Source organism: Ornithorhynchus anatinus, chromosome 2, assembly GCF_004115215.2.
Source record: "Ornithorhynchus anatinus isolate Pmale09 chromosome 2, mOrnAna1.pri.v4, whole genome shotgun sequence".
NCBI classification, from domain to species: domain Eukaryota; kingdom Metazoa; phylum Chordata; class Mammalia; order Monotremata; family Ornithorhynchidae; genus Ornithorhynchus; species Ornithorhynchus anatinus.
Genome location: NC_041729.1, coordinates 145,246,390 through 145,273,267, shown reverse-complemented (window position 1 = coordinate 145,273,267; position 26,878 = coordinate 145,246,390). Strand labels below are relative to the sequence as shown.

General features: G+C 45.2%; 1 protein-coding gene and 1 non-coding gene across 8 annotated transcripts in view; one reads left to right on the top strand and one right to left on the bottom strand.

Annotated features, from left to right (window-relative positions):
- The window catches only part of BICD1 (BICD cargo adaptor 1), a 259,987-nt gene that overhangs the window by 50,620 nt on the left and 182,489 nt on the right, over positions 1–26,878 (bottom strand). For 3 of the 7 annotated variants that reach the window (XM_029057751.2, XM_029057752.2, XM_029057755.2), the window contains exons 6-7: positions 24,334–24,485; positions 20,565–20,775 (exon numbers count right to left, since the gene is read on the bottom strand). In XM_029057751.2, the coding sequence (XP_028913584.1) occupies positions 20,565–20,775; positions 24,334–24,485 (363 nt within the window). Of the gene's footprint in view, positions 1–19,338; positions 19,533–19,562; positions 20,177–20,454; positions 20,776–24,333; positions 24,486–26,878 lie in introns of those variants that run through there. The other 4 variants (XM_029057749.2, XM_029057750.2, XM_029057753.2 and 1 more) reach the window with 4 other exon arrangements.
- LOC114809468 lies at positions 7,537–7,674 on the top strand. The gene has a single exon (XR_003757252.1). It is a non-coding gene; the product is annotated as a small nucleolar RNA SNORA7 (small nucleolar RNA).

The window sequence follows — 26,878 nt, the reverse complement described above, 5'->3', positions numbered from 1 at the left end:
GCACAAATTGTCATAAATTCACAGTCATTGATGCTATATTTGAGTCAAGACTCCACATGAAAGTGGGAAACTACAATTACAGTTATATTCCCACCCGAACCCTATCCACCTCCCATGCTCATTGTGGACAGGGAATATGTCTGTTTATTGTTGTATTGTACTCTCCTCAGCACTCAGTACAGTGCTTTGCACACAGTAAGTGCTCAACAAATACAATTGACTGACTTACTGTAATAATAATAATAATGATAATAATAATGATGGTACTTGTTCAAAACTTACTATTTGCCAAGCACTGTTCTAAGCGCTGAGGTAGACTGAGGTAGATACAAGGTAATCAGGTTGTCCCACGTGGGACTCACAGTCCTCATCCCATTTTCCAGATGAGGTGACTGAGAAGCAGAGAAGTGAAGTGACTTGCCCAAAATCACACAGTTGACAAGTGGTGGAGCTGGGATTAGAACCCACGGCCTCTGATTCCCAAGCCCGTGCTCTTGACACTAAGCCACTCTACTTCTCTGTAGACAGCTGTACACTGTAGACAGCACTACCATCCTTCCTGTCTCACAAGCCTGTAACCTTGGCATTACCCTTGACTTAACTCTTTACAGTGTTCCAGTGCTTAGAACAGTGCTAAAGTCCTACTCCCCCCTTCAAAGCCCTACTGAAAGCTCACCTCCTCCAGGAGGCCTTCCCAGACTGAGCCCCCTTTTCCTCTGCTCCTCTTCCCCTCCCCACTGCCCCTGTACCCTCCCTCTGCTCTACCCCCCACAGCAGTGGTATATATACATATTTATTATTCTATTTTATTAATGACATGTATATATCTATAATTCTATTAATATTTATCCTATTGATGCTTGTCTACTTGTTTTGTTGCCTGTCACCCCTCTTTTAGAGTGTGAGCCCATTGTTGGATAGGGATTGTCTCTATCTGTTGCTTAATTGTACTTTCCAAGCATTTACTGCACACAGTAAGTACTCAATAAATACAACTGAATTAGTGAAAAGTAAGCGCATAACAAATACCATCATTATTATTCAACTCACATATTTTTGTCTGTCACTAAATCCTGTCAGTTGGACCTTTGCAATATTGTAAATCTGCCCTTTCCTCTCCATCCAAACTGCTAGCACATTAATCCAAGCACTCATCCTATCCCACCTTAATTACTCTATCAGCCTCCTTGCTGACCTCCCTTCCTCTTGTCTCTCCCCACTCCAGTCCATACTTCACTCTACTGCCCAGATTATTTTTCTACATAAACATTCAGGCGGTGTTTCCCCTTTCCCCAAGAACCGCCAGTGTTTGCCCATCCACCTCCGCATCAAACAGAAACTCCTTACTATCGGCTTTAAAATGCTCAATCATCTTGCCCTCTCCTTCCTCACCTCGCTACTCTCCTACTACAACCCAGCCTGCATATTTTGCTCCTCTAATGCCAACCTACTCACTGTACCTCCGTCTCATCTATCTCCCCACCGACCTCTTGCCCACATTCTACCTCTGGCCTTTAACTTCCCTCCCTCTTTATATCCGTGTTCTTCCATTCTTTTACCCATCTCCCTTGCACTGTTCCCCTCTCTCAGCCCCCCAGCGCTTGCGTACACATCTGTTATATATTTACTTATATTAATGTCTGTCTTCCCCTCTAGGACTGTAAGCTCATTGTGGGCAGGGAACATGTCTACGTGGCTCAGTGGAAAGAGCACGGGCTTTGGAGTCAGAGGTCAGGGGTTCAAATCCCAGCTCGGCCACTTGTCAGCTGTGTGACTTTGGGCTAGTCACTTCACTTCTCGGTGCCTCAGTTCCCTCATCTGTAAAATGGGGATTAAGACTGTGAGCCCCACGTGGGACAACCTGATTCCCCTGTGTCTACCCCAGCGCTTAGAACAGTGCTCGGCACATAGTAAGCGCTTAACAAATACCAACATTATTATTATTATTACCAACATGTCCTACTGTTAAATTGTTATATCGCATTCTTCCAAGCGCTTAGCACAGTGCTCTGCACAAAGTAAACACTCACAATCGATTGATTGATGGATTGTGAAATGGAAAATATTTACTGTGAGAAACCGAAATCAATACTTTATGGATAGAAGGAATATTTAGACCTTACAGATAGAAATCCCTATTTTATTTGACTTGATGCTGATGCAAGTACCAAGTACAGACATATAGTGCATAAAATAAAAATTTCGGCTAAAGATTCTCAGCAATTTTGTGCAAAAAGGGGAAAATATTCTCGGTGTGTCACCTACAAACTCTTCGCCTCCAGATGGCAGTCATGCTCTTTATAATAATGTTGGTATTTGTTAAGCGCTTTCTATGTGCAGAGCACTGTTCTAAGTGCTGGGGTAGACACAGGGGAATCAGGTTGTCCCACGTGGGGCTCACAGTTTTAATCCTCATTTTACAGATGAGGTAACTGAAGCACAGAGAAGTTAAGTGACTTGCCCACAGTCACACAGCTGACAAGTGGCAGAGCTGGGATTCAAATTCATGACCCCTGACTCCAAAGCCCGTGCTCTTTCCACTGAGCCACGCTGCTTCTCTATTTATGACCTATATGACACTGACATTTATGAAGGTCAGTGGTGAAGTACAAGTCAATCAATCAATCAAATGTATTTACTGAGCGCTTACTGCGTGCAGATCACTGGGCTAAGTGCTTGGCAGAGTACAATATAACAATACAACTGACACGTTCCCTGTCCATAAAGAGCCTACAATCTATAGGTGGACATTTCTAGACTGTGAGCCCGTTGGGTAGGGATTTTCTCTGTGGCCGAACTGTACTCTCCAAGGGCTTAGTACAGTGCTCTGCATATAGTAAGCGTTCAGTAAATACGACTGAGTGAATGAATGAATTTCCCCAGTGAGTGACAGGCACATTAACTGCCCGCATCTAGACTGCAAGCTCACTGTGGGCAGGGAATGTCACTGTTTATTGTTGTATTGTACTCTCCCAAGCGCTTAGTACAGTGTGTTGCACACAGTAAGCTCTCAATAAATACGACTGAATGAATGAATCTATACCCGTCCTTCAAATTCAAACACGATACTAATAACGATGAGATTTTGTCAGGGAGTGTGCAGATAGCTGAGGAAGCCAATGCGTGACTGATAACATTTTCTCTGTTCGGTGCATGACAAAATGGCCCCTCGATTTACTGTTTCGCTGGCTACTACAGTGCCTCGGCACTGTTTCCATTCTTCTTGGAACACTGTGTATATTCTCTCAGGCCTCCATTTCTCTATATCCAGTTGCTGCAAGATAATGAATTTGAGAGGACTTTCCAGGATTGGAATCATATTCTGACACCCGCTTTCTGATCTGTTGTTGCTTCGAGACACTGCTCTGAATTCCATTGGTTAATGGAGAAATAACCCAATTGTTTCCTCCGGTTTTGATGGGAACAATTAAATCTTTATGGAATAGTTTCAGGTTTCAGGTTCTTAGTACATTTTTCTGGACTGCCAAAATGTTTCAGTGGTAAAACCAGAAACCAAGTCTGTTGATGGTGTCAAATCTTTAGTAAGGGGTTCAAGGCTGAATATAATGATGATGATGATAATTGTGGGGTTAAGCACTTATTACAGGCCAAACACTGTGCAAAGCACCGGATTTGATATATACAATCAGATATGATCCAGTCCATCCCCCACGTGGGGCTCACAGTCTAACGCGGCCTAAATTAAACATCTTTCCCCCTGTTTAGACTAGAATAGATTCCACCCAGACCAGAGGTATGAAGGAAACTGCATTTCTCCTAAAAGGAACAATCTTAATACTAATTACAGCATTTGATAAACACATACTAGGTGCCAAGCACTGTCCTAATCGCTGGGGTAGATACAAGGTAATCAGGTCAGGCACAATCTCTGTCCCACATGGGGGGAGTTGGGGAGGGGAGAGTTCACAGTCTAAATAAGAAGGGGAACAGGTATAATAATGTTGGTATTTGATAAGCGCTTACTATGTGCAGAGCATTATTCTAAGCGCTGGGGGAGATACAGGGAAATCAGGTTTGTCCCACGTGAGGCTCACAGTTAATCCCCATTTTACAGAAGAGGTAACTGAGGCACAGAGAAGTTAAGTGACTTTACCCACAGTCACACAGCTGACAAGTGGCGGGCTGGAGTCGAACCATGACCTTTCATTCATTCATTCATTCATAGTATTTATTGAGCTCTTACTATGTGGCAGAGCACTGTACTAAGTGACTTGGGACGTACAGTCGGCAACAGATAGAGACAGTCCCTGCCCTTTGACGGGCTTACAGTCGAATCTGGGAGACAGGCAGACAAGAACAATGGCAATAATAGAGTCGAGGGGAAGAACATCTCATAAAAACAATGGCAAATAAATAGAATCAGGGTGATGTACATCTCATTAAACAAATAAACAAATAAATAGGGTGATGAAGATACATACAGTGGAAGCGGACGAGTACAGTGCTGAGGGGTGGGACGGAGAGGGGGAGGAGAGGGAAAGGGGAGAGAGGGTTTAGCTGCGGAGAGGTGAAGGGGGGGTAGAGGGAGCAGAGGGAAAGGGGGGAGCTCAGTCTGGGAAGGCCTCTTGGAGAAGGTGAGCTTTAAGTAGGGATTTGAAGAGGGGAAGAGAATTAGATTGACGGAGGTGAGGAGGGAGGGCGTTCCGGGACTGCGGGAGGAGGTGGCCCAGGGGTCGACGGCGGGATAGATAGGCGAGAATGGAGGACGGTGAGGAGGTGGGCGGCAGAGGAGCGGAGCGTGCGGGGTGGGCAGTGGAAAGAGAGAAGGGAGGAGAGGTAGGAAGGGGCAAGGTGATGGAGAGCCTTGACCTCTGACTCCGAAGCCCAGGCTCTTTCCACTGAGCCACGCTGCACTTTACAGATAAGAAAACTAAGGCACGGGGAGCTACAAACTCGCCCAAGGTCACTCAGCAAGCAGATGGTAGAGTAGGGATGAGAACCCAAGTCCTCTGGCTCCCAGGCTTGTGCTCTCTACTAGGCCACGTTCCTTTCCTGTATCTGCTACATAGCATAGACCACATCTGGTATGTCCTCCGGTGATCTAAACACAAATGTGACTCTGGGAGGACATGGTTAACTAATCTATCAACCAATATCTATGGTATTCACTGAGCGTCTACTATGTGCAGTGCACTATATTAAGGGCCGGGGAATCAATAAATCCATCGATGGTATTTACTGAGTGCCTATTGGGTGCAGGATAATGTATTAAGTGTTTAGAATTAATAAATCAATAAGTGATATTTGCTGAGTGCCTACTGCACGCAGCATACGGTACTAAGGGCTAGGGTTCAACCAAAGGTATTTAGTGAACGTTATACTGGGTGCAGAGCACTGAACTAAGTGCTCAGAGAATACAACAGGGGTGGTAGACACGAACCCTGCCTTTCATCGGGGAGACAGACATTAAAATAAATTACAGATAGGGGAAATGAGAGTGTTTAAGGATATATATGGGAAATGAGCTCGCTTAAGGATATATATATATGTATATATATGGGAATTAAGAACACTTAAGGATTTATATATATATGGGTGCTGTGGGGATGGGGTGGACGCATATCAAGTGCTTAAGGGGGATAGAATCAAGTGCATAGGTGATGCAGAAGAGAGGGAGAGTAAGGGAAGTAAAATGGAATAGGATACGCATAATTCCTATCCTCTCAGACTTTTAGACACTAAAATAAATTAGAGATAGGAGGCCTCACTAGAGTATAAAGTATTCAAAAATGTGATGGTGCGGGGTGGTGAATTCTTAAATGTTTAGGTGACACAAAAGCTCTGAAATGACAATTGGAGGACATAAGGTAGACGAAAGCAATCCATCGGGGAAAGCCTCCTGGAGACGATGTCATTTTGGAAGGGCCTTGAAGATGGGGAGAGCTGTGCCCTGCCAGATGTGAAGGGGGAGGGAATTCCAGGCAAGTGGTAGGGTGTGAGCAAGAGGTTGTTGGCAGAAAAGAGCAGACAGATGCTCAGAGAGTATATGGCTTGGGAGGAACGAAGAGAGAGGGCCGGGATCTAGTGGGAGGGGAGTCAGTGTGAAAGACAGCTGACTATATCCTTCAGGAGTCTGGAGTTCAAAAGGCCGCTGGCTGAAATCTGATCAGCAAGGGAGAGCAATGAGATCCAGAGATAGTTTCTGCAATCATTTGCCTTTCTATCTTTTTAATGATGAAAATAATGTGGTATTCATGGAATCCTGTGGCACTTCTTCAGTCTTCCCTCTCTTGAGAAAGACCCTATTGAAGGCGACTGAGCAGCTTCCTCCTTGCCTGGAGATCTCCACTGATACCATCAGACAATAATAGTAATAATAATATTTGTCATGTGCTACATGCCAAGTGCTTTTCTAAGCGCTGGGGTAGAGAAACGAGTATCAGGTCCCACATGGGGCTCAAAGTCTAAGTAGAAGGGAGAACAGGAATTGAATCCCCATTTTGCAGAGGAGGAAACTGAGGCACAGAGAAGCTATGTGACTTGCCCAAGGTCACAAAGCAGGAATGTGACAGAGTCGGGATTAAAATCCAGGTCCTCTGACTTCCAGGCCCGTGCTCTTCTCGCTAGGCAAAGCTGCTTCTCTGATCAGGTCCGGGAGCTTTGCCATTCTCATTGTCAGGGAGATATGACCAAATGTTGGAAGAAGAGCCTTGTCTTCGCATGTTGGCAGGACCGTTAAAAAGAACATACAATTGTTCTTGACATCTTTTTAAGATATCTTCCTTGTCTGGGATGAAGACAAAACCACCTCCCTCCTCTCCAGAGAGGGCTGTGACGGTGGGTGTGGGTTGATGTGCTTTTTAGGGAAGCACAGAAGTTCTAGGTTTGACTTCGGTCTGCATAGTGAAGTGAGCCTTGTCACCCCACTGTATATCACCCAAATTTCTCAGCATCTGATTTGTCAGGGTAATGAGCTTCTGCCAGGTGTTGCTGAAAAGCCAGAGCTATGTGACTCTATAAGTAGCTTCTGGTCATGGAATTGCTGTCATCGACGGTCCTGATATTTTCTTCTCATCTTGGAAGGAGCGTATCTACAACCCTGTCAGATTGTCCTCTCCAAGTGTGAGAGTACAGTGCTCTGCACACAGTAAGTGCTCAATAGATACCGTGGATGCTGATGATGATTCTGGAAAAACCACCAAAATTTTAAAGGCTACCTGCTAGAGAGTATATTATGTCGAGGCACCCCGTTGTTGGTCTTGTGGTTTGTGACAGATACTATTTCTTATTCTAAAAGGACAACTTCCAAGTTGCTTAGGTTTTACTTTGTTCTCCGGGAGTTTTACAATCAGCTGCCTGGGTCGTTTGGATGCCACCTGAGGTACCCTGGCTTTATTGGAAGTGGAAGTTTGGAACTCATCAGATGATGCTCAAACAAACGGTCATATGTACTGAGCATTTATTCTGTGCAAAGCACTGTACAAAGCACTCGATCAGCCCATCAATGACACTTATGGAGTAATAGCCTGAACATGCTCCAGGTCCCACTGATTTGCTTTTGGTTGCATCCAAGAACCCTTTTCAGGATCGCACCTGGAGAGTTTCCAGTACTCTACCAGCCTCGGCTACGAGAGGGAGAGTCAAGCAGAGGCCTGTCCATTGCATTCTTACCTTGAGCAGGGGCTAGCAAGTGGAAGGCAATCTGCTACAAGTCAAAACTCACCTGTACTGGTCAGCAGCGGCATGAGAGAGAGAGTTGAGGGCCGAAACTCAAGTTTATCACGTGGAAGAAGGCAATGGTAATTACTTCTGTATTTTTATGAAGGAAACTCCATGGATCCACTACCAGAACGACTGCAGATGGAGAGTCGGGGGGTTCTGGGAGAGATGTATCCATGGCGTCGCTATGGATCGGAAAGGACTCGACAGCATACGCCAAGCATCCAAAATGTCTTTTGCTTATTTGGTAAGCAAAAACAGGTGATTACAAGCTCTTTGGCCCATTTATTAAGCAGGAGTGGGTTAGTGCTATTTCATCTACCAATCTATAGTGTCCCAAGATTGTTTCGGCGTCGAAAATCTCTCTCAAGAATCAACTTATCAGACGTTGGTACCATCAGCAGGTTCTGTCTAGATCGCCAAGGAAGCTTTCTCATCCTCGTCAGTGTCAGCGATGGTGGGGGATCATGATGTGTGATGCACTGGATTGTATGAGCTGATTCCATGTATTTAAAGGGTATCAGTTTGGAAGACAAACTTTGTAATTGCCTTGCCTTAAAACGAAGGATCTAGATGACTCTTCATCTGTAAAGAAGCAACGGGGCTCAGTGGAAAGAGTCCGGGCTTGGGAGTCAGAGGTCATGGGTTCGAATCCCGGCTCTGCCACTTGTCAGCTGTGTGACTGTGGGCAAGTCACTTAACTTCTCTGTGCCTGTTACCTCAACTGTAAAATGGGGATTAACTGTGAGCCTCACGTGGGACAACCTGATTACCCTGTATCTACCCCAGCACTTAGAACAGTGCTCTGCACATAGTAAGCACTTAACAAATACCAACATTATTATTATTATTATTATTAAAGACTTAGCTTGTTCAATACCTGTTGAGATATTCTCAGGTACACCAAGCATAGGAATCGAAAGGTTCAGATGTTAGCGTGAGGTCCCAAAACCACTAGAAAACTCCCACAAAGTACTCTGTGATGTGCCACGAAGGGATAAGGCAACTTTCTTTTATTGATGCTCCTTCCTGCGCTAATTTCTATACAAGGCTAGGAGATCGGACACTGTCCCTGTCCCACAAAGGGCTCATAGATCTGTTTTTATATGCATTTTGCAGATGGGGGAAATTGAGCCCAAAGAGGTTAGGGATTGTCAAATCACCAGCACCCGATGGCAGGGTCTGGAACTCAAACCCAGGTCCTTTTACTCTCAAGCTTCTGCTCTTTCCACTAAACCATGCCAGGCCTTGAGTTCCATGAAACTGGACTGTCCAAAGCAGTTGGAGAGAATGCCATCACAAACCACCTGTGAGTCTTTCCCGCCAAGTTTCAAAATCCAAGCTGAATGCTTATTCATTCCTGGTGCAAAGCTGCGACTGGAACGCCGATCATACCCATGCTAACACCTGGTGACACCGAGGGCCCTTATTCATCATTAAATTCATCCTCCTTTCCAAAATTCCATCCAAAAGGTGAGAAGTGTGTGTTTGAGAGGCCCCGAGGTTGAGTAAACTTTCAGAGGAGTAAGGAAGACTTGAATTGCTACAGACCCTCGGGTCGTTACGAGGAGCAACTCGACTGCTGAGACATGAGCCCGGGTGTTCACTTATCCTAGTGGCTCTGCAGCCCATCCTCAAGACCTCCTGTGATCTCTGAAGAAGTGGAACTCTCAACTCTTCCATGCAGGCCCCGTGGTCTCAGACTGGAAGGGACACAGCCGGGACTCCCATCAGATCCGAAGGCAGATGGGCTTCTCCAGGAGAACAATCCTGGCACCTGACTAGGAACTGAGGTATACCAAGTGGCCTTATGTTTAATCTCGTCAAGTAACTCCAGGCTCCATAACTGGCTGGAGACTTGTAGAACCGGAGGAACCAAGTGCTTTCAAATGTACACATTAAAGTTCATTCTGAAAGCAAGTTTATATGGCGTGTACTCTCCCAAGATCTGCACACAGAAAGTGCTCAAAAAATGCCACTGATGGATTGGTCGATTAGATAACCGATAAAGAATCACAGCTGCAAGAATTGGAGATGCTGAGGGAGGACAAAGGGGAGGATTCTCCAAAGAGGCTAAGAGAGAGGAGGAAGGCTCAGTATCAGGAACTCCATTGGTGCCATGATGACATCAGCTTCCTTCTGGTCTTGGTGTGGGATGGTAAGAATGGCAGAGGTGGCTGGGTGGTGTACAGCATGCCTTGGGGGACCTGCAGGTCTCCTAGATCCACCCTGCTTCCATACAAACCTGGTCCCTGAGACTCTAATAATAATAATAATGATTGTACTTGTTAAGCACTTACTATATGCCAAGCACTGTTCTAAGTGCTGGGGTAGATTCAAGGTCATCAGGTTGGACACAGTCTTTGTCCCACATGGGGCTCACACTCTTATCCCCATTTTATAGATGAGCTAACTGAGGCACATCTATAGAATAGATGAATAGAATTATAGCTATATGCAAATCAATAAAATAAATAGAATAATAATATGTACAAATACACACAATTATAATCTGGGCCTCAGTGACTCAACAGTAAAATGGGGATTAAGACTGTGAGCTCCATGTGGGACAGGGACTGTGTCCAACCTGATTACCTTCTATCTATAGTGCTTAGTACAGTGTCCGGTACAGTGTCAAGCACTCAACAAGTACCACAATTATCATTCTTGTTATTATTATTATTATTTTTGTTAGAGAGGATTTGGGGAGAGCAGCCAGAGAGCACTTGGAAAAACTCTCCATCACCTTGCCCCCCTCCTACCTCCCCTCCCGTCTCTCCTTCTACAACCCACCCCACACACTCCGCTCCTCTGCTGCTAACTTCCTCACTGGGCCTCGTTCTCATCCGTCCCGCCGTTGACCCCTGGCCCACATCCTACCTTTGGCCTGGAATGTCCTCCCTCCTCCCATCTGCCAAACTAGCTCTTTACCCCTTTTCAAAGCCCTACTGAGAGCTCACTTCCTCCAGGAGGCCTTCCCAGACTCAGCCACCTTTTCCTCTGCTCCTCCTCCCCCTCCCATCGCCCCTCCTCCCTCCCTCTGCTCTACCCTTTTCCCCTCCCCCACAGCACTTGTGTATATTTGTACATATTTATTATTCTATTTATTTTATTGATTTGCATATATCTATATTCTATTCATCTTGATTTTGATGCTATTGCTAATAATAATATAATAATAATAATAATGTTGGTATTTTGTTAAGTGCTTACTATGTGCCAAGCACTGTTCTAAGCACTGGGGTAGATACAGGGTAAACAGGTTGTCCCAGTGAGGCTCACAGTTAATCCCCATTTTACAGATGAGGTAACTGAGGGCACAGAGAAGTAAAGTGGACTTGCCCACAGTCACACAGCTGACAAGTGGCAGAGCCGGGACTTGAACTCATGACCTCTGACTCCCAAGCCCAGGCTCTTTCCACTGAGCCACGCTGCTTCTCCATTGACATTGACATAGACATCCACTGACATTCATGGACATTGATGCCTGCCTACTTGTTTTGTTTGTTGTGTCTCCCCCTTCTAGACTGTTAGCCCACTGTTGGGTAGGGATTATCTCTATCCGTTGCCAAATTGTACTTTCCAAGAGCTTAGTACAGTGCTCCGCACCTAGTACGCGCTCGATGAATATGATTGAATGAATGAAAACCAGAGGGTTCATCTCCACCTGGGATCAGGAGAACTTCTGGGGCCCCAGAGATGTGGAACAGACTGGAAGTGGCCTTATCCAGGGATCAGAATGGTCCTGCTGTTTATCTGGATACCAGGTTCCGAGGAATTGTAATCTTTTGCTTTCGCTGAAGCTTTTTCTCTCTCTCTCTAGACTGTAAGCTACCTGTGGGCAGGGAACATGTTGCTTTGTACTACCCAGAGTGCTTCAGTAGAGTGCTCTGCACACAATGAGTGTTCAATAAATACCATTCAATGATTGATATGATACTGATTTAATCTCAACCCATTTGATTCATTCTATCTTTAATATTCTTTATCTTTTTTCCTCTGGCATTTCTTCCCCTCTTTCTTAATGCTGTGATATATTTTACAGGGATTTTAGGAAGACAGCACTAAAGAGAGTGGCTTAGGTATCAGAGGACGTCACTCGCCCTCGCTTCTCGGCTCTGCCCTGTGAGTAAAGGCTAGCCCAGGCAGCAGTTGGCACTGACGGGGAGATTCCCAGTGCCTTTGCCCGCCTCACCAGCCAGGCAAGTCACTATCAAGCAAAAACTCCTGACTCTTAGCTTCAAATCTGTCCATCCCCTGGCCCTCTCCTACCACACCTCCCTTCTCTCCGTCTCCAGCCCAGTCCGCAAACTCCGCTCCTCTGCCACCGCTCACCTCCTCACTGGGCCTCGTTCTCGTCTGTCCCGCCATCGACACCCGGCCCACGTCCTCCCGCTGTCCCGGAACGCCCTCCCTCCTCACCTCCGCCAAACTAACTCTCTTCCCCTCTTCAAAGCCCTACTGAGAGCTCACTTCCTCCAGGAGGCCTTCCCAGAATGACCCCTTTTCCTCTGCTCCTCCTCCCCTCCATCGCCCCTACTCCCTCCCTCTGCTCTACTCCCCTCCCCGCCCACAGCACCTGTGTATGTATGTACATTTTTTTTTCTATTTTATTAACGATGCATTATATATAAATGTATATATATGTAATTCTATTTATTTATATTGATGCTATTGACGCCTGTCTAATTGTTTCATTTTGTTTGTTGTCTGTCTCCCCCCCTCCCCTTTTAGACTGTGAGTCCGTTGTTGGGTAGAGGTTGTCTCTATTTGTTCTCGAATTGTACTTTCCAAGCACTTAGTACAGTGCTCTGCACAAAGTAAGCGCTCAATAAATACAATTGAATGAATGAATGAATGACCATGCCCCTAGACCTTGGAAGTCACTTTGGTAATTTTATTGTGCACTTTGAACTTTCACATTTCACCACACTGGGTAACTGGTACAAGTTTCTCTTCTTTTTAAAATTAACTGGGTACTCCCAGCCAGTAAGGGATAACCTGAGAAATATTCTAAATTAGCTGCAACTCCCCAAGCTTTTAAACTCAGATGGCCAAACCAGGTGTTTTCTCGTAGCACATTTTCTTTATTAATATTTCCAGAAAACAAGTTAGGTTTCTGGTCATGGGTTATAATTTTGGCTCTGCCACTTATCTGCTGTGACACCTTGGGCAAGCCACTTCATCTCTCAGTGCCCCAGTTTCCTCATCTGTAAAATGGAGATTGAGATTGTGAGCCCCATATGGGAAAGGGACTGTGTCCAACCCGATTTGCCTATATCAACCCCAGCGCTTAGTACAGTGCCTGGCATAGAGTAAGCACTTAAATACCATAATTATTAAATATTATTATTCTGGCCCCCTCCCGGGTAGGATATTAATGGGCCAGAATATACTACTTGGCAGAGTAGTTTCGAGAAATGTTCAGCATATATGAGCTTTTTGAAGGCAGGGATCGTTAATACTACATCTATTGTACTCTCCCAAGGGCTTAGTACAATGTTGTCTACAAAGTACATGCTCACTGGGCCCAGTGGCAAAGGCCTGGGCTTGGGAGTCAGAGGCCGTGGGTTCTAATCCTGGCTCTGCCACTTGTCAGCTGTGTGACTTTGGGCAAGTCACTTAACTTCTCTGGGCCTCAGTTACCTCATCTGGAAAATGGGGATTAAGACCGTGAGCCCCACGTGGGACAACCTGATTACCTTGTATCTATCCCAGCGCATAGAACAGTGCTTGTAAGCGCTTAACAAATACCATCATTATTATTATTATTGTTATTGCTTGACTGATATGAGCAGTGACATAAAAAGAAGGGATCAAATTCCTGAAGCTAATCTCTAGGCCATTCAATTCTCCTTAAAATAATCTAATTAGTCTACTTAGTACAACCCATACTGAATTCACAATCTTCCTTATTTATTATGTGTAGCTCTTGCTTAGTTCCCCAGAGGTTTTTGCCTTATCAATGTTTCAAGATGCTGGCTTTTTTTTCGTCTCACAGTATTTTTCGTCTCAAACCAGTATAATTGTCCCATGGATCGAAGACGATATTGCTGATGGTGAGATTGTATCCATGGGTGTGAATAGTACACATAGATTCTCTCCATATTTCCACGGTCTGCCCAAGAAAACATGTAATTTCTGCTTTCTGGCCCCTTGCCATTCGCTGTCCTCAGCAAATGTACACAGCAAATGCTGTGCTCAGGTACCAGTGTTTAAATGGATCAAGGTAAGTCATACTACGACCAAGAGGGCTTGCCCTTAACTTGTTTCTGCAGTACTTGTGATGGTTTGCATGGAGCCATCCACAGTCTGTCACCCAGTCTCTTTATGTGAGATGGCTGGTAGGGAACACAGATGCAGCCTGTGATCCCAGAAGAGAATATCTCCCAGGCTTCAACAGCAGCAGAGCTCACTGTTCCCTGACCCGTTGCATAAACTCTTGAGTATGAGATTTAGAATGGCTTTGTAGGCATTAGAAGGAGTTGGGAAGGGAAAGTGGGGCTGGAGGAGGCCTCTTCCAGGGTCTCAAAAAAACAGGGGGAAAGTAAAAGGAAAAAAATGAAAAACAAAACTAACCAGAGCCATGAAAAAATACAAAGAAGTCCTGCTCACACTGGGCAGACCAGACCTGAAAAACATCGGGAGCAACAGAGCATGGCAGATGCAGGTAAAGGGGGCTGTTTCTGGGGACAGGGCAGCAGCCCCCGATCGATTAATCAATCAATCAATTGTATTTACTGAGCCCATACCGTGGGCAGAGCACTGTACTAACTGCTTGGGAGAGTTGGATACTCTCTGTCCCTATGGGCAGATTTGAAGGGACTGTTCCCACTCAGACAGTCAGTGAGTCAATCGTATTTATTGAGCGCTTAATGTGTGCAGAGCACTGGACTAGCCACTTGGAAGAGTACAATACAACAAACAACAAAGATACACTTTCCCTGCCCACAACAAGCTTCCAGTCTAGTACAGGATAAGCTCCTAGTCTACAGTCACTGTCTGTCCCCTGGCCACATCAGCCCAAACTACCCACAAGAGCCAAAGTGGAAGCATCTAAGCAGAGAAGCTGCTTGGCTTAGTGGAAAGAGCATGGACTTAGGAGTCTGAGGTCATGGGTTTAATCCCGGCTCCGCCACATGTCAGCTGTGTGACTTTGGGTGAGTCACTTCACTTCTCTGTGCTTCAGTTACCTCATCTGAAAAATGGGGATTAAGACTGTGAGCCCCATGTGGGACAACCTGATAACCTTGTATTTATCCCAGTGTTTAGAACAGTGCTTGGCACATAGTAAGTGCTTAACAAATACCATCTTTGTTATTATTATTAGTAGTAGTATTATTATCTAAGCAGCATGGCCTAGAGCACGGGCTTGGGAGTCAGAGGATGTGGGTTCTAATTCCGGTTCCTCCACCTATCTGCTGAGTGACCTCAGACAAGTTGCTCAACTTCTCTCTGCCTCTGTTACCGCAACTGTAGAATGGCGATTGAGACTGTGAGCCCCGTGTGGGACAGGGACTTTGTCTACTTTGATTCCCTTATATCTACCCCAGCACTTAGAATGGTGCTTGGCATATAGTAAGCACTTAAGCAATATCATCATTATTATTTCTGGCCAAAAACATCAATTGGATTCCCATGAAACCTGCATAAGGAAGACAAAATCCATTCTTTTGAGAGTGGGCTAGTCATGCTGAAGGGTTGGGTTGGGGCAAGTTTTGGGTGTGGGGAGGGCTTGACCCAGATTTGCTTGGGCTGTGGCCACAAAAATATCTCCTTGGGGAATCCTTCAGGAGACACTAACAGCTTGCCCTCTTCTTTGATGGCAGGGATAGAAATTTTCACTTCCTTTAGTTCATCCACTTTAACCCACTTTAGGTATTTTACCCCGCCTGCCCCTCTGATCCATTGGTTTACTCTTTTATTGAGACTGAAGGACTGTTTCTCTGAAGAATCACTTTCCTGGGATTCATTCTCCCCCCAGGCTTTCCTCCTACTGCTCTGGATTTAGCTGAAGTTCATTTTCTTCATCTTGCTGACTCTGCTATTCCTTTCCCCAAAGATCCTGAATATTATGCTGCGGTATTTCTCCCCGGGCTTTGCAGCTCTTTGATTTCACTCGGCTGCTGGCAATCCGGAGTCCCTGGATTTGGTTCCAATTCGGTGTTTGGAATCCCATGAAGCGCTTCTTCAATAATACACATACGGGGTAGAAATGAATAAGGTGTTAGGTGCACTCTTTGAATTTAGGAGCTCCCTTGGGATGAGCCTCTCTAGAGTCTATGCTCCTTGTGGGCAGGGGACATGTCTACCAATCCTGTTATGCTGTCCCGAGTGCTTAGTAGAGTGCTCTTCTCACAGTAAGCGCTCAATAGATATTCTTGCTTAATCCATTTAGGTATCCTACATTTTGACAGCCCATTGGGTCTGTGGCTGTAAGAAGCGCATCTCCCCAGGATGTAACTGATGAAATTTCAATCAGCTACCTCGCAACCTGAATAATATTAGGAAATTGCCTACTTAGGTTGGAGAACTCTGTGCTAAAATGAGTTTGTTTCAATTTGAAAGATGAAGTTCAATAAAGCTCTCCGGGCTTCACTTAATTATATTAAAAGGGAAAATTAAACCGTCGCCCTTTGTGAGGATTCGGTGACGGCTGAACTTGAACAAAGAGATCTTGTCTCGCTTGGGGATGCCTGTCATTCATAAGTAAAACAAATTCAGAATTCTACATTTTCCAGTTGCCTATGCATATTTTACATAAAACACTGTAACAGAGAATTTTAAGACCCATATGGTCACCATTGTACAGTCACAGGGAAATCCCTAGGGTTGAGTAGGATTTGTTCTGACGAGTTAGCATCCACCATGTAAATCAATCCTTTAATGAATACATATTTTGTTTCCAAATTAAGGCATATATGACCTATCGTTACCATTCTCACGGGCTAACAGGGTAGTGGCTTGTGGAGTACAATGGAAATGAAAATGTGTTATTTCAGTGCCTGGGGAAACATCTGCTGATCTTCAGAGGATAGGCAGTCTCAGCATGTGGGAGGTACGACATAATACATTTTCCCCATTTTTAATCATTCTACCTTAAGGGAAGTTGGACCGTGAACCCCATGTGGGACGGGGACTGGGAAGCCGCGTGGCTCAGTGGAAAGAGCCTGGGCTTCGGAGTCAGAGGTCATGGGTTCGACTCCCGGCTCTGCCACTTGTCAGCTGTATGACTATGGGCAAGTCACTTCACTTCTCTGTGCCTCAGTTACCTCATCTGTAAAATGGGGATTAACCGTGAGCCTCACGTGGGACGACCTGATTACCCTGTATCTACCCCAGCGCTTAGAACAGTGCTCTGCACATAGTAAGCGCTTAACAAATACCAACATTATTATTATTATGATCTTGCACCTACCCCAGCACTTAGCACGATACTTGGTATATAGTAAGTGCTTACCATATGCCATCATTAAACTTCCAAAAAATGCTGGAGTCAGATTGAGTCCATAACGATTTCCCTCACTGAGAGGTGTATAGCAGCCTAAGGATTAATTTTACAGGGTCTGCCAAATACACATAAATGCTCTTCAAAAATATAGAATGATCTCTTTCTGTCCCAAAGCTACTCCTATTTTAAATAAAAAACTGGAGGGAATAGGGGCAGAAGGTCTATTTCGACACAAACCAAGACCTAAATGAATACAAATGGTCCCTTGTGGCTCAAGGCCATGGTGGGGCACTTATTCTGATCCGAGATGAACACTGCCCAGCCCCGGACAAATAGTTGAGTTATCTCATATCTACCCCAGCACTTAGAACAGTGCCTGGCATATACTAAGCACTTAACAAATACCGTAATTAATATTAATTAAGTTCATTCATGGTCCCCTCCTACTGTCTAATAGGGAGGGTTCTGAAGGGGGACTGAAAGAGAAGGGGCACAGGGGTACTGGATGGGAAATAGTGGGCGGCAAATTGGGGCCTTCAAGCTGCAAGCACTACGATCTTTAAAAATGAAAATAAGAAAACTAGTTTTGAGATTTGGAGAGCAGATATTTCTGTCAGGGGAGCTATAGAAAGATTGCGCTTTCCAAGTCAACAGTCAGTGGAGATAGTCAGTTTCATTATGCACTCTTGGTTTGGTTGAATGTATGGCCTGTTCTGTAAATTGAATCGGAGGTCATTCAAGTGCAGGAGGTGATTTAAGGTCAGTTCTATGCTTTGATGGCACCCCTAAGGCAAGAAAAATAGTGCTGATCAAAGGAGGAGACCCCAAAATATAATTAGGGTGGGGTGGGGCATAATAAATAATGGTGGGAAATGAGTCTATTTTCTCTTCCCATGATTGGGAAAATGAAGATTCAAACTGGATAAATAATGGCAGGAAATGAATGTGCCTATTTTCTCTTCCCATGATTGGGAAAATGAAGATTCAAACTGGAATTATCAGATCTATTATTGCATTCTTCAGAATTCTTCCACGATATTGGAGATTATAACTTCATAACACCATTGGACGGTGATTTCTGAACTCTGAGTTTAATTTTCCTTAAAGACCTGAATCCATGTTTGGTGTGGATTAAAGCTTGCACGTAAGTTGATCATGAAAGTAGTTTTTGTCTTCAATCAATCCATCCTATTTATTGTTTACTTTGTGCAGAACACTGTACTAAGCGCTTGGGAGAGCACAACAGAATTAGCGGACACATTCGCTGCTCATAAGAGCTTAGCGATGAACCTTTAAACTCTCCTTTTAGTGATAACACAATCTCTGCTCTTGACCTAGTTTGCTACTGCCTTCTTAGTGAGATAGGATCTGTGTGTATCTGTGTGTGTATGCGGTAAGCACTGCTCTGTTACTTTCCTAGTCACTGTCGCTCTTCTTTACACAGCTGGCACATAAAACTCTTTAGGACTCTTCTTTTTAGCAAAAGTCAAACCAAACAGTAAAGTCAGACATTCTTAGGCTTATGTCAATGCTCAGGTAATCTCAAAGAGGAACTTTCTCTCAGATCATCTCAAAGAGGAGTTTTCTCCCTGTGCATGGCTTCACCTGGCCATTCAGAGACTGAAAGGGAGGAGAGTCTATCAAAGCCTTTGTGACCCGGATACCTCAAAGCTGGCCGGCGGGCCATGTGAATTTCTATATCACGGAGGGACTCTCATGCGTTACTACAAGGAAAAACCAGCCAAAGGGCTTCTGGGCATTGCTAAATTTATAAAAACCCAGAGAAAGGAGCATCGGATGCAAAAAAGCCAAGGGAAAAAAACCATGTCCATTACTGACCCACCCCAGGTAAGTTCCTGAGAGCTACATGTGCTGCTCAGCACTATGCCTGATGTCCGTTATCCTAGGTGGCTGTTTCACCACATCATCCTGATTTTTCCTTTCATTTCTCACCACTTGTTTTACAAACAGTACCCGGAACTAGAAGCATGTGAGATTCTGAATAGGAGTTAAGCATGGCTCTCACAGGAGAATGGGCACCCGGAAACATATATTTTTTTTAAAAATTTGGTGAGAAATTCAGTATCTATCGAAGTTGGAGCATGTGTTTGGGGGTGGAACTGTGTGTGTGTATGTGTGTGTGGGAAGAATTGTCTAATCAACTAATCATTTTGCATCATCATGCACCCCAAGGAAAAAATGTTTACCTGGTGGTGCCACGGTTAACCTTTTTTCCTTGCTGAGACGGTGCCCTGGGATGAATTCAGTCATGGAAGGGCGGCCCCTCAGAAGAAATGCTTCTGTGGAGGTGGGATCAGGGGGAACGTTTAATAAACTCTGGAGGTAGGAGGCCCCTGAAGTCCTGAGGCGGCTCTGATCACAAAGGGAAGGTGAAAATTGTCTTGCAGGAGATCCAAGAAAAATACATATAGGAAACAAAAGAGTTTTACTTTAATTACCTTTCGGCGCTGATGAGTGACAACATTATTTTCATTTCGAATTAGATTTGCTGTACACAGAAAACTAACAGTCTCTAGATTCCCCAGCAGGAATCAACCCCTGTTTGGGAAACCCTCAATCAGAATAGAGAGGAGATTTCTTTTCGGGAGTGAATAATTTGGATCGGGTCTCCGATAGTCGATATCGGTATTTTCGGACCGACTCGTCGGTCTCTAAGGTTCCTGAGAAAAAGAAATGTAAATTCCGACCGGAGAAAGGACGGGATAATGTAACCGGACAGCCGGGATTCCGGCAGCTGGAGAAACCCGAACAATTTAATTTCGAGAGACGACTCATGAGCGTGCATGGCTTAGCCTAGGAGCTCCTTCCTTCCTTTCCTTCCTTCCAGTTTTACGAGTCCCATACACTCCCTCCATGCCCTTCGGTGGTCCGGGACACGCGGTCCGAATGAATCCACATAGCCACATCCCAGTCCCATTGAGGAGGAAACAGATGAGAACCCCATCTTCGTTCTAACTCTGCCACACGGGTCAGAGCCAGGCTCTTCTTCCTTTGGTCAATTCACCGACCAGCCGCCTCGTAAAACTTTGGAAGGAAAAGTAACTCATTCGCACAGAGTGGGGGGAAACACCAAGGCCGACCCGTTTGAGAACCGGATCGTCGAGGTCGGGGAGGGGAGGGGGACAGAAATGAGGAGCGGTCGATTATCAGGGGGTTCTGGTCCACCCGTCCCCGCTCACCGCTCCACCCTTCCGGCTTCCCTCCCCCACCGCTCTCTCCCCCTAACAAAACATTCAACGAGCGAATTGTTTTAACTAGCGCCTGGCCACTGGACTGTACTGTAAAGATGACCGCATGCATACCTTTTCCTCTGGGTGCCACCGCTGACCAGAATGTTTGGTGGCCGTGGGCCCTGACTACGCAGGAGGAAAGTGTCAATGGTGGGCCCGCTGATTGATGCCTCCCGACTTACTTTAGGGTTGCCGATCTTGCTCTTCCCCAGCTTGCCCTTGCTGCTGCGTCGCGACTGCTCGTGGTCAAACTCTAAGTCCTCCAGGCGTTGGGTCAGGGCGAGTTTTTGCTGGATAGCCATCCGTAACAGAGAGTTCAGGGTCTTCTTCTCATCCTCTGCAGCTGCTAACTGCCTCTGCATCTCATCCAACTGGGTGACATACTCGTCACACCTGGAACCCGAGCGGGAAAATGGACCCGTGAGCAAACCTTGCTACTGCACTTGTATTATCGATCAATTAAAGAATTCGTGGCATTTCTCAGGTGCTTACTGTGTGTACAGCACTAGACTAAACCTTGGGAGAGGACGATTCGACAGTTAGCACCGTACCTCGATCTCGTCTATCTCGCCGCTGACCTCACGTCCACGTCCTTGCCTCTGGCCTGCAACGCCCTCCCTCATCATATCCGACATCCACCCCACCCACCTTCAAAGCCTTCCTGAAGGCCCATCTCCTCCAAGAGGCCTTCCCTGATTAAGCCCCCTCCTTTCCTCTTCTCCCACTCCCTTGGGCATCGCCCTCATCTTCTCTCTTTATTCATCCCTCCCTCGGCCCCACAGTACTTATGTACAGATCCTTAATTCATTTATTTATAATCAATGTCTGTCTCCCCTTTTAGAATGAGAGTTCACTGCAGGCAGGGAATGTGTCTACCAACTCATGTGCTCTCCCAAGCATTTGGTACAGTGCTCTGCACACAGTAAGCGCTCAAAAAATACCACTGACCAATTAAATAAGTTAGCAGACAAGGCAGGGAATGTGTCTACCAACTCGAATTGTGCTCTCCCAAGCATTTGGTACAGTGCTCTGCACACAGTAAGCGCTCAAAAAATACCACTGACCAATTAAATAAGTTAGCAGACACATTCCCTCTCCACAATGGGTTTGCAGTCAGAGGGGATGAGCGTTGTGCATACTCATCCATATTAAATTCTGGGTTGATCAATAATCATTTCCTCCTCATTGAGAATATCACTAGGCCAGATGACCTGACAGGAACATGCCGTTTTTTTCTTCTTAAAACGTCTACATCAGCTACGGGCCCACAGACCAATGTGCATAAACCATGAATCACTCAATCCACCAGTGGTATTTACTGAGCACTTACTGTGTGCACAGCACTGTGCTAAGTGTTTGGAAGAGAATACAAGAGATTTGGTAGACACTTTCCTTGCCCATAACCAAGTTAGAATCTAGAGGGGGAGACAGACATTAAAGAAATAAATTACAGACAGGTCACAAACTGTCATCTGCACACGCTGTTGGGGTTGAGGGAAGGGTGAATAAAGGGAGCAAATTAGGGTGACACAGAAGGGAGTGGGAGAAGAGGAAATGAGGGCTTATTCGGGGAGGGCTTCTTGGAGGAGATACGCCTCACTGAGGGCGAGGGGCAGTTCTTAGGGGGCAAATGAGGTGGGACACATTCCCTGTCCCACGTGGGGCTCAGAGCCTCAATCCCCATTTTATAGATGAGGGAACTGAGGCACAGAGAAGTGAAGTGATTTTCCCCAAGTCACACATCTGACAGGTAGCAGAGCCGGGATGAGCCCGTATGACCTTCTGACTCCCAGGCCCGAGCTCTATCCATTAGGCCAGGCCGCTGCTCATTCATTTAATTTAATGCTTTCTCTCTCCCCCTTCAGAGAGTGAGGTCCATATGGGACACGGACTTCGGGTCCGATCTGACTATTCTGCCTCTACTACAGCACTTATTACAGGGCTTGGCCCACAATAGTGCTAAAAGATGTCACTTCACTGCTCTGGGCCTCAGTTACCTCATCTGTAAAATGGGGATTAAGACTGTGAGCCCCATGTGGAACAGGGACTGTGTCCAATCTGATTAGCTTGTATCTACCCCAGCGCTTAGAAAAGTGCTTGGAACATAGGAAGCGCTTAACAGATACCATCATTATTAGATATCATTCTATCGGAAGGCTAGTTAAGACTCACTTTAAATTACATTTCAACTTCAACCACTTCCAGCTTTAAAAAATTAATCTAACCCCTTGTAGATTGAGAGCCCCTCAAAGGACAGCTCCAAGCGCGTAGCACAGTGCTCTGCACATTATAAGCACTTAATAAATATTATTACTATCTGAAAAGCCACACCATGCTAAGGATGACATTGATAATTCCATTCCAAACCTCTCTTTTTTGGGGAGAGAGGGGGACTTGTAGACTGAATATAAAGATAAATAGCATACTGATAAGGAAACACTCTTCCTTAAATCTATTCTTTCTTGATTGTTTCAGAAGGTACGCTTTTTTTTGGTTTCTAACATTCATTTAGAACTACTTACAAGAATTAGAATGGAACTTTACATATACCAGTTCCATTCTGCCATACTCCATCAAACAAAGGGCAGAGTAAAGATGCACAGAAGTATTACTCTCATCTCTCTACAATTTTCCTTCAAAGAGTTAAAGCTGCAGACGTTTTTGGAGGGCAGGAAATGTCTCTATAAACTCTGTTTTACTGTACTCTCCCCAGCGCTTCATACAGTGCTTTGTACACAGTGGTGCTCAATAAATACTACTGATTGATTGATTGTTCCTGTCCTAGGGGACCAAGTAGTCAAAAGTCAGTCAATTAAACAGTAGCATTTCCTGAGTACTTAATTTGTGCAGAGGGTTGTACTGAGAACTTGAAAGGGTATAATAGGTTTACTAGACAGGATTCTGGCCCTCAAGGAGGCAAACAATAAAATAATATACCGATAAGAGGTAGAAGGAAAAGTGGATATATAGGTGAGAGAGTGCTTGGGTTAAGCAGTGTATAAATCAATGCGTACAGAAGTGCTACAAAAGGTCGTAAGTGTACAAAACTAGTTGGTGCAGAAGGACTGAGATACATGGCTTAGAGGAAAGGGCACGGGATTGACATGGTTCTAATCCCAGCACCGCCATTTGTCCGCTGTGTGACTTTGGGCAAGCCACTTAACTGCTCAGTGCCACAGTTACCTCATGTTTAAAATGGGGATTAAGACCATGAGCCCCACATGGGACAACCTGATTACCTTGTATCTATCCCAGTGCTTAGAACGGTGCTCGGCACATAGTAAGCGCTTAAATACCACCATTATAAAATTATAAAATAATGGTGGTATTTGTTAAGCGCTTACTATGTGCCGAGCACCGTTCTAAGCACTGGGGTAGATACAAGGTAGTCAGGCTGTCCCATGTGGGGCTTGCCGTCTTCATCTTCATTTTCCAAGTGAGGTAACGGAGGCTCAAAGAGGTTAAGTGACTTGCCCAAAGGCACACAGCTGATAAGTGGCAGAGTGGGATTAGAACTCATGACCACTGACTCCCAAGCCCTTGCTCTTTCCACTAAGCATGGGGAGATCTATCTTGAAAAGAGGAGACACTAATCAGGAAGGGAGTTCTGAAGGAGGTGGAATCTTAGAAGTGTTTTGAAGGTGGGGAAAGCTGCAGTCTCGCAGATTTGAAGGGAATGGGAATTCCAGGTAGGAGAAAGGGTGAGTTCAAGGAGTCAGAAGAAGGATAGGAAAAGAATGTGGCCAAGTGAATAGGTGGGTTTGAGGGAGACCAAGTGGGCAAACTGGGGTGTACTGGGAGAAGAGAGCGGATAAGTAGGAAGGAGAGAGCTGACAATGTCTTAAAGCCGAGGATCAGGGATTTCTCCTTGAAATTCTCAAGCAGACTTTGAAAACTGCCTCGACTGCTTTCAGCATAGTAACTTGTGAACCGACAGTATGGGCTTCTTACCTGGTGGCAAACATTGCTCTCAAGGATGAGAAAGTGGCTGCATCTTCTTTCAGAGCCTTTAACTCGTTTCGAAGTTTGGTCATGGTCTCCGTCACCATCGCCTTTTCATTTTCATATTTGTTCTTCAGGTTGGCTAGCGCCACCTCAGCCGTCTGAAACGGGGAATGGTATATGACTCATGAGAGAAGCAGCGTGCCCTAATGGAAAGAACCTGGGTCTGGGAATCGGAGGAACTGGGTTCTAACCCCGGCTCTGCTACTTGCCTGCTGGGTGACCTTGGGCATGTCACTTCACTTCTCCGAGCCTCAGCTTCCTCATTTATAAAATGGAGATTCAATATCCGTTCTCCCTTCAACTTTGACCGTGGGCCCCATGTGGGACGGGGACTGTGCCTGACCTGATTATCCTGAATCTACCCCAGAGTTAAGTACAGTGCTTGGCAATCAATCAATAAATGGTATTTATTAAGCACTTACTGTGTGCAGAGCACTCTACTAAGCACTTGGGAGAAGACACTATAGCAGAGTTGGTAGACATGCTCCCTGCCAACAATGAGCACAGAGTAAACGTTTAAAAAATCCCAAAATAATAACAGTTATCATTATAATTATGATTACATTATCAATAATTCAATTTGTAATCCATTAGAATGATGATAGGTCAAGGTCACGCATTGTGCTTGCTTTTTCATTTCTCGTGAAATGGGAATTTAAGATGGAGTCAGTACAGCACTTTTAAAGGTTGAAAGGAGAAAGAGAAAAATCACTGGACTTCTGATTATTTTCCGGATAAAAGCTTTATAAAACAACCAGAAAGGCATTCAGATTTGTTCAAAGTTCATAATACGCTATTTGAATAGGTAACCATTCTGGACATCTCAACCCTTGGATTTGTCTGTTAGTAGTAGAGTGATCCTCCAGTTCAATGGACATCATCATCATCAACGGTATTTACTGAGTGCTTACTATGTGCAGAACACTGTTCTACACACCTTACGAGGCAACAGAGTTGGCAGCCACATGCCCCGCCCACAATGAGCTTCCAGTCTAGGGGAACTAGGCTAGATTGTAGTTTTACATACTGTGAAACCACGAGTGTTAGCCGTTTCAGGCAAGTAATCGGTTGTACACCTGCACACTTGGTCCACGAAAATACAGTATGCTCTGTTGGCTCACAACGCGGACTTTTTCAGCTTCCTCAGGAGGAACAGGAGCTGCGTGAGAGAATCTTGAAATACATCCACGGACATTCAGTGACTGACGACCCATCCTTATGGGACAGAGGCCTTCCTGTAGCCCACATGACACAAACCTCACATCAACCGCAAAAACGAGGATACTTAGAACAACTAGTAAATGGCTCTTTTGAGGGTTACTTAATAATAACATTCATTCATTCAATCGTATTTATTGAGCACTTACTGTGTGCAGAGCACTGTACTAAGCGCTTGGAAAGTACAATTATTATTCATAACAATAATAATGGCACTTGTTAAGCACTTAATATGTGCCAAGCATTGCTCTAAGCCCTGGGGTAGATACAAGGTAATAAGGTTGGACACAGTCCCTGTCCCTCAAGGGGCTCACAGACTTTACTGCTCTGCACATGGTAAGTGCTCAATAAATATGATTGAATGAATATTTCGATTCTACAGATGAGGAAACTGAGGCCCAGTGAAGTGAAGTTACTTGCCTGTGGTTACACAGCAGACATGTTGCAGAGCCGGCATTAGAACCTAGGTCCTTCTGACTCCCAGCCTCGAGCTCTATCCACTAAGCCACACTGCTTCATTTAGTGACCACCCCCTACACAAAATCCAGGTCAGGATCCAGCTTTTGAGACTTGAAGGAGCTTAATCTGAAGACCGTTTTATCCAAGGAGGTTTCCTCAGCTTGACTGTCAGAACACACAGTCTGCAGTCCTGGGGCCTCTCTCTAGGGAGGGATTCCTCACAACTGAGAGGAATGTAGACAACTCCTGGCCACAGTTCATTCATTCATTCATTCATTCAACAGTATTTACTGAGTGCTTACTATGTGCAGAGCACTGTACTAAGTGCTTGGAATGTACAATTCGGCAACAGGTAGAGACAGTCCCTGCCCAATGACGGGCTCACAGTCAGGAGCAGTCCCAGAAGCAGCACGGTCTAATGGAAAGAGCCCGGGCCGGGGAGTCAGAGGCTCTCATCTTGGTTCCTCCACTTGTCTGCTGTGTGACCATGGGAAAGTCATTTCACCTCTCTGGGCCCTGGTTTCCTCATCTGCAAAATGGAGATCCAAAGCCTGGTCTTCCTCCTACCTAGACTGTGAATCCCTGTGGGACCAGATTCCAAATTATCCAGTATCTCCCCCAGAGCTAGTGCTTGCTCATAGTAAGCTCTTAAATCCCTCCAGTATTAACAAATACCCCAATTACAGTAAATAAACCATTAATAACATCAACCCATCGAGTTGACATAAAAGAGCAGAGGGCCCAGTCAGCTGGTGCGCCATGCCCTGAACCAAGGACTGAAGATGGTGCCAATGTGGCATTCCGTGGGCTGCTA